The following is a 13,077-nucleotide window of genomic DNA, read 5'->3' on the forward strand; positions in this document are numbered from 1 at the left end:
GTACTTTAGATGTTTAATTAAATGTCCCACATTGTCATCACAAATATACAGCCAGGGAGCAGAGTCATTATGAGTTATCCTCTGTGAAATGAAGAAAAAGGAGCCCTGCCACAGATGGAATGGTCCCCACGGCTCCGATTTCAGAATCATGTAGTCAATCTGGGATTACATGAAAAAAAAGCAAAGACAGCCTAAATTCACAGAAGAACTCTGGGAAGTTCTCCAACATGCATGGATCAACCTACCAGCCAAGTACCTTTTAAAAACTGTGTGCAAGGAAAATGGGTGATGTTTTAAAAGCAAAGTCACACCAAATATTCATAGATGTCGCTTTTTTTTTTTTTACTGCACTTTCTATGAAGTGGGGCTTTATTTTTGAAAGCATCCTTACTTCAGTGGTAGTGCCTGAATGTTTTCACAGTAATTTAACACAGCTGATGTAGATAAAGTTAGTAGAAATAGAGAGTGCAAAGCACACAGCAGTAAGAACCACAGTGGTGAGGCTGCATTCCTCCCAGGCCCAGAGACAAATATGATACATTAGTCCTGTTTCAGCAACAGACGAAACTGGACTACGCTGCATTGACTTAGAATAATCTGATGTTAGATTTTGCAACTCAGGTTTTCTTGTTACAAAGACATCTAGGAATGAGCACTTTCACATATTTGATTAGCTGTCAGTGCTCTTGCTGGACGATGCTTTATAGCTCCCTTTGTTTTGAACTGGACTGTAGCATTTTAAAAAAATCTGCTGGCAGACCTGCATTACAGAATACATGTATAAGGTTTACACAGATCAGTAATGCGCGAGAGAAGATAGCGCACTGTCACCTGGACTGATCTGTAGATTTGGAATTGGCCAGAAACCATACTGTTGCATTCTGTGCCAAATGTCGACATGCTTTTAAGAATCACTTAAATACCTACTGCAAAGTAAGCAATCAGAGATTTTTACACAGCGAGCAGGAAATGGAAACAGTTTTTTGTTTGTTTTTTCAGCAGTAAACCATTTATACTAGATGAAAATGGATGCACACAATGAGAAGTAATTCTTTTAAAGAAACAGAAGTAAATAGATCGAACAAAAATAACCGTTCTCCAAGGCTGCTCAGGCACAAAGAAAACTGACAATATTTGGCAACAAAAGATGCCAGGTGAAAAGCAATAACTCTTACATAATGTTATTAAAATGGAAAATATAGCTAAACTTTGTTGAATAAGAATCTACACTCATTTAGTATTGTTAGAGGTTATTACATGGTTTTTGTGATATTTAAATGGAGAATGTAAGAATTAAAGGAATCACTCTTTTTGCTCAATGGGACCATGGCACAGCATGTCTGTCTATGCCCCTGTATATGTGGACGTCATAAGACTTGTATTGGATTTTTTTTCTCATAACCAGTCCCAAACTTGGGAACATTCATCAATCCAAAACTAATCATATAAAGCTTACTGTTTAGTATAAGTTTTTTTGTTTGTTTGTTTTAATGGAGAAGCTTTATTTATTTTGAAAAGGAATGGAGAATGACTTGTTGGGTATTATCACCCATTGCTTGCAACTTTAGGTCATCTGAAAGACCTCTTCAGATACAGTGGTATGCAGAGGTTTGGGCACGCCTGATAATTTTCAAGAGTTTCCTTTATAAATCACTGGTTGTTCGGATCAGCAATTTCAGTTAAATATATCATATAGCAGACAAACACAGCGATATATGAGAAGTGAAATGAAGTTTATAGGATTTACAGAAAGTGTGCAATAATTATTTAAACAAAAGTAGGCAGGTGCAAAAATTGGGCACCTTGTTTTATTGATTTGAATACCTTTACCACTAATTATTGGAACACAAAATTTGTTTGGTAAGCTCACTGACCCTTGACCTACATACACAGGTGGAGCCAATCATGAGAAAGGGTATTTAAGGTGGCCATTTGCAAGTTGTTCTTCTCTTTGCATCTTCTCTGAAAAGTGGCAACATGGGAGCCTCAAAACGACTGTCAAATAACCTGACAGCAAAGATTGTTCAACATCATGGTTCAGGGGAAGGATACAAAAAGGTAGCTCAGAGATTTCAGCTGTCAGTTTTCACTGTGAGGAACATAGTGAGGAAATGGAAGACCACAGGCACAGTTCTAGTTAAGGCCCGGAGTGGCAGGCCAAGAAAAATCTCAGATAAGCAGAGGCAAAGGATGGTGAGAACAGTCAAACTCAGCCCACAGACCAGCTCCAAAGACCTACAACATGATCTTGCTGCAGATGGTGTCACTGTGCAACGTTCAACTGTTCAGCGCACTTTGCACAAGGGGATGGTGTACGGGAGAGTAATGCGGAAGAAGCCTTTTCTGCACACATGCCACAAACAGAGTCGCTTGAGGTAAGCTAAAGCACATTTGGAAAAGCCAGCTTCATTTTGGAATAAGGTGCTGTGGACTGATGAACCTAAAATTGAGTTATTTGGACATAACAAGGAACGGTATGCATGGCGGATGAAGAACACGGCATTCCAAGACAAACACTTGCTACCCACAGTAAAATTTGGTGGTGGTTCCATCATGCTGTGGGGCTGTATGGTCAGTGCAGGTACTCGCAATCTTGTTAAAGTTGAAGGTCTCATGGATTCCAGTCAGTATCAGCAGATTCTTGCCAACAATGTTCAAGAATCAGTGACAAAGTTGAAGTTGCGCATGGGCTGAATACTTCAACAAGACAACGACCCTAAACACTGCTCAAATTCTACTAAGGCACTCATGCAGAGGATCAAGTACAACATTCTGGAATGGCCATCTCAGTGCCCAGACCTGAATATTGAAAATCTGTGATGTGATATAAAACAGGCTGTCCATGCTCGGAAACCATCAAACCTGACTGAACTGGAGATGTTTTGTAAGAAAGAATGGTCAAAAATACCTTCAACCAGAATCCAGACCCTCATTGAAAGTGATAGGAAGCATTTAGAGGGTGGTGTTTCTGCAAAAGGAGGATCTACTAAATATTGATGTAATTTTTCTGTTGGGGTGCCCAAATTTATACACCTGCCTATTTTTGCTTAAATAATTATTGCATTGTAAATCCTATAAATTTCATTTCGCTTCTCAAATGTCACTGTGTTCGTCTGCTATGTGACATATTTAACTGAAATTGATGGTCCGAACAACCAGTGATTTATAAAGGAAAACCTTGAAAATTATTAGGGGTGCCCAAACGTTTGCATACCACTGTAAATATGACATTTGTTTCAAATTAACAAGACATTAACTGGGGAAAAAAAAAAAAAAAAAACATCTTTGGTATAAACTGAGCACAGTCTGTCTTTCTATTCCCTTCCCTCTCCAGATGTAAATGACAACGTCCCATTCTTTACTTCCTCCATCTACGAGGCTTCGGTCACTGAAGGAGCAGAGTCAGGAACTTTGGTTTTCCAGGTATCAGCCAATGACCTTGATCTCGGTCTAAATGGCAAGGTAAGAACTAATTAACACACACACACATTATTGCACTAATTATTATAAAAATCATAATGTTGCTCTTACCGTGTGGCAAGTTGAAAGGATATTTAGAATCCAGTTTCTTTTGAATAACTGCTCACTATTCTGTTCAGTATACCTCTGTTTTTAGTTATTCAAAATGTGTTCTTCCTTGCTGTGTAAATTTGCTGTAATTATCTGCGTTTTAGCATCTGGCCCCCTGAAAAATTGTGTCTGCTCCAACCCCCCCATCTTCCAGATCGCTTACTCACTGCTGGAGGATCGCAGTGGGGACCATCAGTATTTCCGTATCGACCCAGAGCTGGGGTTCATCTACTCACAGGCTGTGTTTGACCGAGAGACCAAAAGCTCCTACCTGTTGGAGGTTCAGTCTGTGGATGGCTGGGAGTCAGCGCGGCCCGGCAAACATGGACAGCCCAACTCTGGTAAATAGGGCTCAAGCTGTACAGAACATCCTATAACTGAGAGTGTTGTTTTCAGTCCTATAATGTGTTCTGCCTGAGTGCTGAGACCAGCAGTTGCAAAAGTTTACCTTGCAAGGCAGCGGGATACTCAAGAGATATGCAAGATCATGATCACAGAACATTCCATCTTGCCAGGCTTCAAGCTGTTTGTGACAGATATACTTGTGGCCAGACCAGTGAGTGTATATGACCAACTACTGCCAGCTATAGATGTGTTTTAGGTGTGAGCTCACCCGTGATAGGCAGTGATAGACAGAAGGTTCATCCAATCACCTGCCAAATATTTTTTTTAAGTGCCTGAGCTTTTCCAGACTGTTTCTGAGGATGACTTCTCAGATGGTTCTGTGTAACAAACCATCTGATGTGTTGGGTTACTGAAAACTGCTGAGTGGTACCTAGTTTGAAATGATTTGCCTTTTATCCGTCAGTGATAAAGAGTAGATGAAGCCCATAGAAGGGAAACACTGAATATCTCAATTGTTCCCATAGGTTTTTCCCTGTGAATATATGTATTTAAATATATGACAATATCTTACAAATAGCTGAGTCATCTTTGTAGTACACAAAGTATCTGGACACCTGAACACCATATCCATATGTGATTGTCTCATTAATGCGAGTCTCCACTTCTTGAGTAAGACTTTCCAATTTATTTTGAAACCTGTCTTTAAGGATTTGCTCATAGTCAACCCAGCTGACTTAAATTGCAGTCACTGAATTAGGTTATGGTGCTGACCAGTCAATTTATTGCAAATTATATCTATCTATATGGACCTCACTGGTATATGGTGGCACTCTCATGCTGGAAAAGTCTGCCCAAAAATGTACACTTTTACCTAAAAAAACCCTTTTTGTTCTATGACAACAACATTTACCCTACCTTAAACTAAGTGGCCCAAACTATGAAAAACTGTCATCCTGTTGATCCTATGCTCAGCAGTCAGCACTATGTACTCAGGCAGGTAGTGTTTGCCCAAAAATAAGTAGGTCAAACCCAGTTAGTGATCAGTACTTTAGATGTATCCACTGCTCCAGTATCTAGTCACTGTGAGCTTTACAGCTATCCAATCATGGCCTGGAATTGCATATGGTCAATTCTATGATATGGTCATACTATCTATGGTAGCATTCCACTGTTTGGCGCATGCCAAGAAATACCTCACAGACCGTTTCTATGCTACTGTTGCTTCTGGAGGCAGTTTGGTGTGTGGCACCTGTTCTGTGAGTTTGTGTTGTGCTGTACTGTACTGTTATTGCAGCTAAGCTGGGCAAAGCCTAGTGGGAAGAAATTTGATGAATAGACTTATTGAAAACTCGTTATCATTTGACAGTACCACATTAAAAGTCAATGAGCTCTTCAGTACAACCCGTTCTGCTGCAGATGTTTGTAAATTCAGATTGTATGGCTGTGTGCTTGATTTTGCACCTGTTAGCACTGGCAGAGGCAGCTCGGCCCACTAATGAGACAGGCTGTCTGCATACTTTTTAGTCAAAAATGTAGGAAGTAACACCGTTAGGTTAAAAAATAAATGAAATGGAGTGTTGCATTGAATGCTCTGTAGTTACGACCACATGAGCCAGGGGGAAACTCGTCAAACTCTAGTCAGTGTTGTCTGAGACTAGACTGTAAAATGAAGCCAGATTGATGTAATAGCAGAAAATATTCACAATCTGTTGATATTAGAGTTATAATCCACTTAATGTAGTGATAGTTGTTGCTGTTTTTGTGACTAAAAATGAGGACAAGTGCAAAGGGGGAGAGTGCTGTAGACAGCTGCTCTGAAGACTTCATTTAAGGCTTCAAATCTTCATTGAAGGCAGCAATAATCTCTGTTTTCCTCTTTCTGTTTCCTTCCCACATCTGCTCATTCTCCCTCCACTGAAGGACCAAAGGCCATATTTCTCTTTCAGTCTGTCTCTCTTGCACTCTCTCTTCCTCCGTCTCTCCATTTCTCTCTCATTTGCTGCCAGATGAAATGCATACATGCTCTAGTAGAATAGAGAGCACGAAGAAATGAGCAGAATGTTGAGACAGATGGGAGGATGGAGAGAGGTGTTGGAAGTACAGCGAAACAGACAGACCAGGATATATTTTTAAATAAGTATGATCATAGATTATTAACAGATCTGCTCTCTAGGTTTGGCTCACTATGACATTTGTGGCAATGTAAACAGAAGTTAAATATTAAGTAGAGCAGAGACTGCAGGGAGGCTTTGGGAGTTATTTATTTAATTATTTTTTTTCGTTTTATAAATATTAAATAAGGTTGCATGAAGGGGGATGGGTGACAGGCAAATTAAGAGATACTTAGCATGGATGTACAGACCATATACACATTTACAAGTGAGCATGATGGAGGTGCAAAGCAGGAGGAGCTATTTTGGATTCTCTGGTTCCCCTTCGCTGTGAAAATTCCATCATTTTCCTAAAGAAAATATTATGTGACTCACAGTAGTAGCACATCCATGCTTTGAATTTGCATGGCATCCTCCAGTTCAGTCCAAATGACAAACAATGTTGTTCCAAAACTTCTGGGTTTGTCATAAAAACGTTAATTGTTTAATCTTACTTGCACTAATGTTTAGATCAAAAATTAATTCTGAATTCCAATGTGCATGTTGATGACACATCCAGTTTCTAAACCTGTCACATGAGCTGCATGCAGTGGAGAGAAACTAAATACTGGCTGAGTAAACTTAGCCAGTACATGAAATGAAACACAGTCTAAAGCATGCTTAGTAGATGTTTTTTTTTTTTTTTTTTACATTTTTACTCTATGTGGGCACTACTGCAATATAGTCCAAAATGTGTTTTGGGCCGTGTGGCACAGTTAGAATGCTGTAAATCATTTAAAAAGAAGGAGGGGGAAAAATTATTTCTTCAGTATTTGTTTTACAAAAACGGAGATGACCTGGAATCAAATGTAAAACATTTTTCCCAATGTCAAAAAAAAAAAAAAAAAAAAGAATGGGGGCTCCACATTATATCGCTATTGTACTACTTATATTTCTGATTTGTTTCCATACTTGTATCCTGTCTACACAGTAAACTCAGCCTGCAGCCCAGCCCAGTTCCGCAGAGTAGTTCTGAAATGTTTGCAACGTGAATGTTACCAGTGGCTTTTTCGTTGCACAGAAGAGCACAAATATTTTTATTCTCATAGATTGGGCCAAGTACAAATAGATATTTGTGGCATGTAGAATAAAGACCACAACTTTTTGAATTTAGTTTTGAATACATTTCATGATGAAACTGCACTTCACACATTAGCTCAGTGACAATCGGATAGTCAAAAAAAAAAAATCAATGATTGTTTCTGTTTTTACCATTCTTAGATCTGATAATAGTGTTTGTTTGTTTTTTTAGAAATTTTTAAAGATAACATACCCGGAGTGGAGCAGGATACACAAAATTATTAAAGACTCAACTGAAATAAATGAAAAGAAGAGTTCCATCTGTGTCTCTTTCTCCACTTTGTTGGTGAGCTCAGATTTCTTCAGTTGTTCCTCTTATTAAAGTGGGATCACATATGATGGTATAAGTTCTTAAATTCTGAACATCTACTGCACATATACTGTACATACATCTGCGTTTGCCAAGCACTAAGAGACGTTGGAGACAGCAAGATGTCGTCAAGTAGTCACAAGAACAACCTTGTTAACGCTGTTTTCACAGACAGAAAGGTGACACTTTGAAGCTGATGGGTGTTGTGGAGCTGAGTGTGCAACCTTTTTTTACATGCATGACTCTAGAAGTGTGACATGGATGAGCAGGCATCATTAGCACATGAGAGTGAGGATAAGGGGATGGCTGCTACATCTGCTTATGCACTTGGTGTGTACATCCTCCACCCCTCCCTTTCTTTCTCTCCAACAGAGTCTGAACATGTGCAAAGCTCTGGCATCTGCAACTTGTTTTGTTATAGCTCCAAGGGCTGCATTAGTTTGCTATCTGTGCCATGAACTGTGTACCAACTCTTCCACCCTGGCTTAAATAATTTATCGTCTTGAAGCTGTATTGCAATTATGCTCGTTTTGATACAGATATCAAAGGAAGCGTAGTATGTTGGGTTGCTCAACTACCGAGCCTTACACTGATACCCTCAGGGTGCTTTGTGCTTCACTTCAGCCCATGTTTGGATGCCGAAGAGAAAGAAAAACAGCTGGATTTTATGGTAAAATAGACTGAAATAGTGAACAGAGACAGCAAATGGAGTAGAAGAGTGGATGGAAGAGAAAGAAATTATTATTGCTATTACTGTGCCTGTGTTTATATGAAGAAATGTCTGCTTTCCTTTCTTTGTATGTGCGTGCACTGGTGCAGAAGTGACTAAATTGTCGCTATCCAAAGGGAGACAGACAGATGTTCATGTTCATGTTGACAGAATAAGAACAACCTCATGTTTATCATCTCCTCTTTCTCTTTCTCTCTCTCTGTCTCTGTCTGTCGTATTTTTATTTTCAGACACGGCATATGTTCGTATTTTTATCAGCGATGTGAACGATAACAAGCCAGTGTTTGCACAGGCGTCCTATGAAGTCGATGTGGATGAAGATGCTGACGTAGGCTTTGCCATTCTCACTGTCAGTGCCAATGATGGGGATGAAGGTGGGTGGCGTGGATAAAGTAATCTGTATGTGTGAATATGTGTGTGTTTTTTTGTGATGTAGATTCAGAAAGGAAACTGTAGGAGTGATGGTGGGGATGGCACTACGAATCCACAATCAAGCACATTTACTCAAGTGCATTGCTAAAGTGCTTCACTTTTCTCTCACTCAAGAAAAACTTTCACTCCTCACTGTTATAGTCTGACCCCCTTTTAGTTGAAGGAAGTGCTAAAGCATGTCATGAAGTCACGAAAAACATGGTGATATGTGAGTTAGAATCATCCAATGTAGAAGGTCCATTTAGTGTAACCTTTCGATGCAAGGCACAGAGAGAAACTCTGAAGAGCTGAAGTGCGGACTTTCAGAAATTTGGGCTTGAAAACATTTTTCTTCAATTTAGTTTCCTGAGGAAGTCACATACAGCTGAGGAATGTCCTTGGATTCTTCTTCATACTATTTTACAACACATTTTCAAACTATAAACATTTTAAAACAACAATATTTTCAGTCCAAGTTTGAGAAAGTGGTGCTCAATTTAGTCAAGCACAATACAACACTTCCAGTTTCATTTTTTCCCCTCAAAGCTAAGGATGACAAAAGTAAGATTTAAAATTTGGATATTGGAATTTGGAATTTGGTAAAGCACATTTATATTTAGAATGCTTAAACACCCATATGAGGTAGGACGGTCCATTTGCTTCACCTTTGTAGTGCAACTCCTTTTAATAACAATATACAGTATATGGTATGTAATAAGAGATCTTGTTAGGATTTGAGAGCTCACAAAGATACTGATGAACAAAGGTTCAGTTCTGTGGTAGTACACGAGAGGCAAATATCAGCTCATAAGCTCATAAAAAGAGTAGAAAAGACAAGACATTATTACTTATAGTAAAGGGACTCTTACAGTGTTCATAGATGCATATTTCTAGTACCGGTAGCTGTTTGTTTTTTTTTTTAAAAAAAGATGTGTCTACATTGCTTTATTTGTTACCAAAGTATTCCTTTTTGAGATGGAGCGAAATAGCATGCCTGCCTTTTTGAGTGTGTGTGTGTGAAGAGGACTAAAAACTTAAAAAAAGAAGAAAAAAAACATCCCAGAAGCATATACCTTGCAGCACCTATAGAAAACTCAGCTCAGAAACCTTTTCATTTCCCAAAATGAAACTAAAATAAAAGAAATAACACAGCAGGTTGAAAATATTGATAAGAAATACCTTAGAAGTAATGATTCAGTAGCAGATGATTCTGTGAAAAAGACTCTTACAAAATAAGTTTGATGTGCATATCACATTCAAATAAACATAATAATACATGTGTGAGGAATGCAACAAAGATTTAAATCATAAATTGATTAAGCTCATTACTCCTCATTGGTGATCAGTTTTCCAACAATTTGTAAGCTGGTGAATCAAGCTGGAAACTTCACTGCTGGAACTGTTCTTCTGTGTCAGGTGACTTTTCCACCATGTCCATGGTTTAGTCAGTCTGCTGCCATGTACACACGTGGACAAAATTGTTGGTACCCCTCAGTTAAAGAAGGAAAAACCCACAATTCTCACTGAAATCACTTGAAACTCACAAAAGTAACAATAAATAAAAATTTATTGAAAATTAAATAATCAAAAACAGCCATTACTTTTGAATTGTTGATTAACATAATTATTTAAAAAAACAAACTAATGAAACAGGCCTGGACAAAAATGATGGTACCTCTATAAAAGATTGAAAACTATTTGACCAGAGTGACATGATTAACTCAGGTGTGTCATTTAATTGACATCACAGGTGTTTCCAAACTCATAATCAGTCAGTCTGCCTATTTAAAGGGAGACAAGTAGTCACCCTGCTGTTTGGTGAAAAGGTGTGTACCACACTGAACATGGACAACAGAAAGCGAAGGAGAGAATTGTCCCAGGACATCCGAAAAAAATGATAGACAAACATCTTAAAGGTAAAGGCTATAAGACCATCTCTAAACAGCTTGAAGTTCCTGTGACAACAGTGGCTCATATTATTCAGAAGTTCAAGACCCACGGGACAGTAGCCAACCTCCCTGGACGTGGCCGCAAGAGGAAAATTGATGACAAATTGAAGAGACGGATCGTTGGAATTGTATCCAAAGAGCCCAGAGCAACCTCCAAAGAAATTAAAGGTGAACTCCAAGGCCAAGGTACATCAGTGTCAGATCGCACCATTCGTCGTTGTTTGAGCCAAAGTGGACTTCATGGGAGACGACCAAGGAGGACACCACTGCTGAAAAAAACTCATAAAAAAGCAAGACTGGAATTTGCAAAAATGCATGTTGACAAGCCACAAAGCTTCTGGGAGAATGTCCTTTGGACAGATGAGACCAAACTGGAGCTTTTTGGTAAGGCACATCAACTCTATGTTCATAGACTCAAAAACCAAGCATACGAAGAAAAGAACACTGTCCCTACGGTGAAACATGGAGGAGGCTCAGTAATGTTTTGGGGCTGCTTTGCTGCATCTGGCACAGGGTGTCTTGAAAGTGTGCAAGGTACGATGAAATCTGAAGACTATCAAGGCATTCTGGAGAGAAATGTGCTGCCTAGTGTCAGAAAGCTTGGTCTCAGTCACAGGTCATGGGTCTTCCAACAGGACAACGATCCAAAACACACAGCCAAAAACACCCAAGAATGGCTGAGAGAAAAGCGTTGGACTATTCTAAAGTGGCCTTCTATGAGCCCAGATCTGAATCCCATTGAACATATGTGGAAGGAGCTGAAACATGCCATTTGGAGAAGACACCCATCAAACCTGAGACAACTGGAGCTGTTTGCTCATGAGGAGTGGGCCAAAATACCTGTTGACAGCTGCAGAACGCTCATTGACAAATACAGAAATCGTTTAATTGCAGTGATTGCCTCAAAAGGCTGTGCAACAAAATATTAAGTTATGGGTACCATCATTTTTGTCCAGCCCTATTTCATTAGTTTTTTTTTTTTAAATAATTATGTTAATCAACAATTCAAAAGTGATGGCTGATTTTGATTATTTAATTTTCAATAAATTTTTATTTGTTGTTACTTTTGTGAGTTTCAAGTGATTTCAGTGAGAATTGTGGGTTTTTCCTTCTTTAACTGAGAGGTACCAACAATTTTGTCCACGTGTGTATGTCTTTGATAGCTGCACCTTTAATTCAGGCTGAACTGTAAAATGAAATGACCTTTCCATTTTTAAATCGGGTCAAATGATACACATTTGGAGCCCATTATGTGGTTGTTACGGGAAATGTGAAGCAAGAGAAATTGACAGTCATCATCCAAATCAGCTGAATTTCATCCAGTAAGAGTCTAGAAGTGGTGTTCATACATTTACTGCTGGTAGGGCTTTTTGCTTACAAAAAAGTCTAATGAATAATGCCGATACGCAAGTTGTTGCGAACCACAGCCCGATGTTATGCAGACTTAAAAACATCTCATTATATCCAATTTTCCATCCAGAGTTTTTAAAAATGAGAAGAACAATCTTTAAATTTTCAGCTCATCACACCCTGCCCCTGACTGATGTAACTAAGTAGTAATATTAGTGATGTTATCAGCTCTAAACACTGTGTGTGTCTGGCCTTGATGTCCATAATGTAGCACACACACGCAGCCACAGCCTGCGGGTATCCAGAATAAGGGTATTATCACCAACTGACAGACACAGAGGAAGTCTGAGCGAGTGCATGCAGGGATTTTCTATAGAAGGTTTACTTAATGAAGGAGGCAAAGAAGAAGAAGATTGGTTGAGTGATTTTACACCGCTGCTGATAGCAAGGACAAGACGATGCCTGTTCATATCAAACAGCTAATAAAGTTAGCCTTCACCATTACCACACCATTTAACATGATGGTATAGACCAGCAGATAAAAGAACAGCTTGAAGGTGTTGAATATTTCAATAGCTTCAAATGCCAGCGCTGAATCATCAAGTCTTTAGCCTTTATGACTCTATTTAAAACAGAGATTAGCAAGACCTGGTTTACAGTTCAAAATATCCAAATATTTCAGGTAATCATCCTCCTTGATCATCACACATCTTTGGGAATGAGCTTTTGTGCTGTGCAGCAGTTGAAGGAATCCTGAATATACTGAAAATCTTTTTAGCAGCAAACCTCCTGTGTGCTTGAGAGGTGATTTCTATATGCTTGAAAGTTTGTAGCACGCATCAGCAGTTGTCAACTTAGACTCTCAGAGGTTTCGGTGGATACAAATGGAAACCGAGTTCTGTCTAAAAAACATGGCAAAATATAAATCCTGCCACAAAATAGCTGAATAGATGACATTCGAACAGCCCCCTGAAAGCATTCTTTCTTCCTCATCTTACTCGACACTTCTGATACCTTTCCTCTTAATGAGCCATTTCACTGTGGATCTTCCCCTCTCTTCGGGAGCTGTAAAATCTTCCTAAATGCTGTGCACCTGGGAAACTCCCATGTCTGAAAGAATGTTTTGTCTCTTCCACAGCATCATTCCATAATTACCATGGTTATGTGAGTGTTCATTGCACA

General features: G+C 39.0%; 1 protein-coding gene across 1 annotated transcript in view; it reads left to right on the plus strand.

Moving 5' to 3' along the window:
• si:ch211-186j3.6 (neural-cadherin) overlaps positions 1 to 13,077 on the plus strand; it is a 416,158-nt gene that overhangs the window by 207,750 nt on the left and 195,331 nt on the right. Inside the window, exons 14-16 of the mRNA XM_051944931.1 lie at positions 3,335 to 3,462; positions 3,725 to 3,911; positions 8,416 to 8,559. Coding sequence (XP_051800891.1) covers positions 3,335 to 3,462; positions 3,725 to 3,911; positions 8,416 to 8,559 — 459 coding nt within the window. The remainder of the gene's footprint in view (positions 1 to 3,334; positions 3,463 to 3,724; positions 3,912 to 8,415; positions 8,560 to 13,077) is intronic.

The sequence above is a fragment of the Acanthochromis polyacanthus genome, chromosome 2 (genome assembly GCF_021347895.1).
Source record: "Acanthochromis polyacanthus isolate Apoly-LR-REF ecotype Palm Island chromosome 2, KAUST_Apoly_ChrSc, whole genome shotgun sequence".
NCBI classification, from domain to species: Eukaryota; Metazoa; Chordata; class Actinopteri; family Pomacentridae; genus Acanthochromis; species Acanthochromis polyacanthus.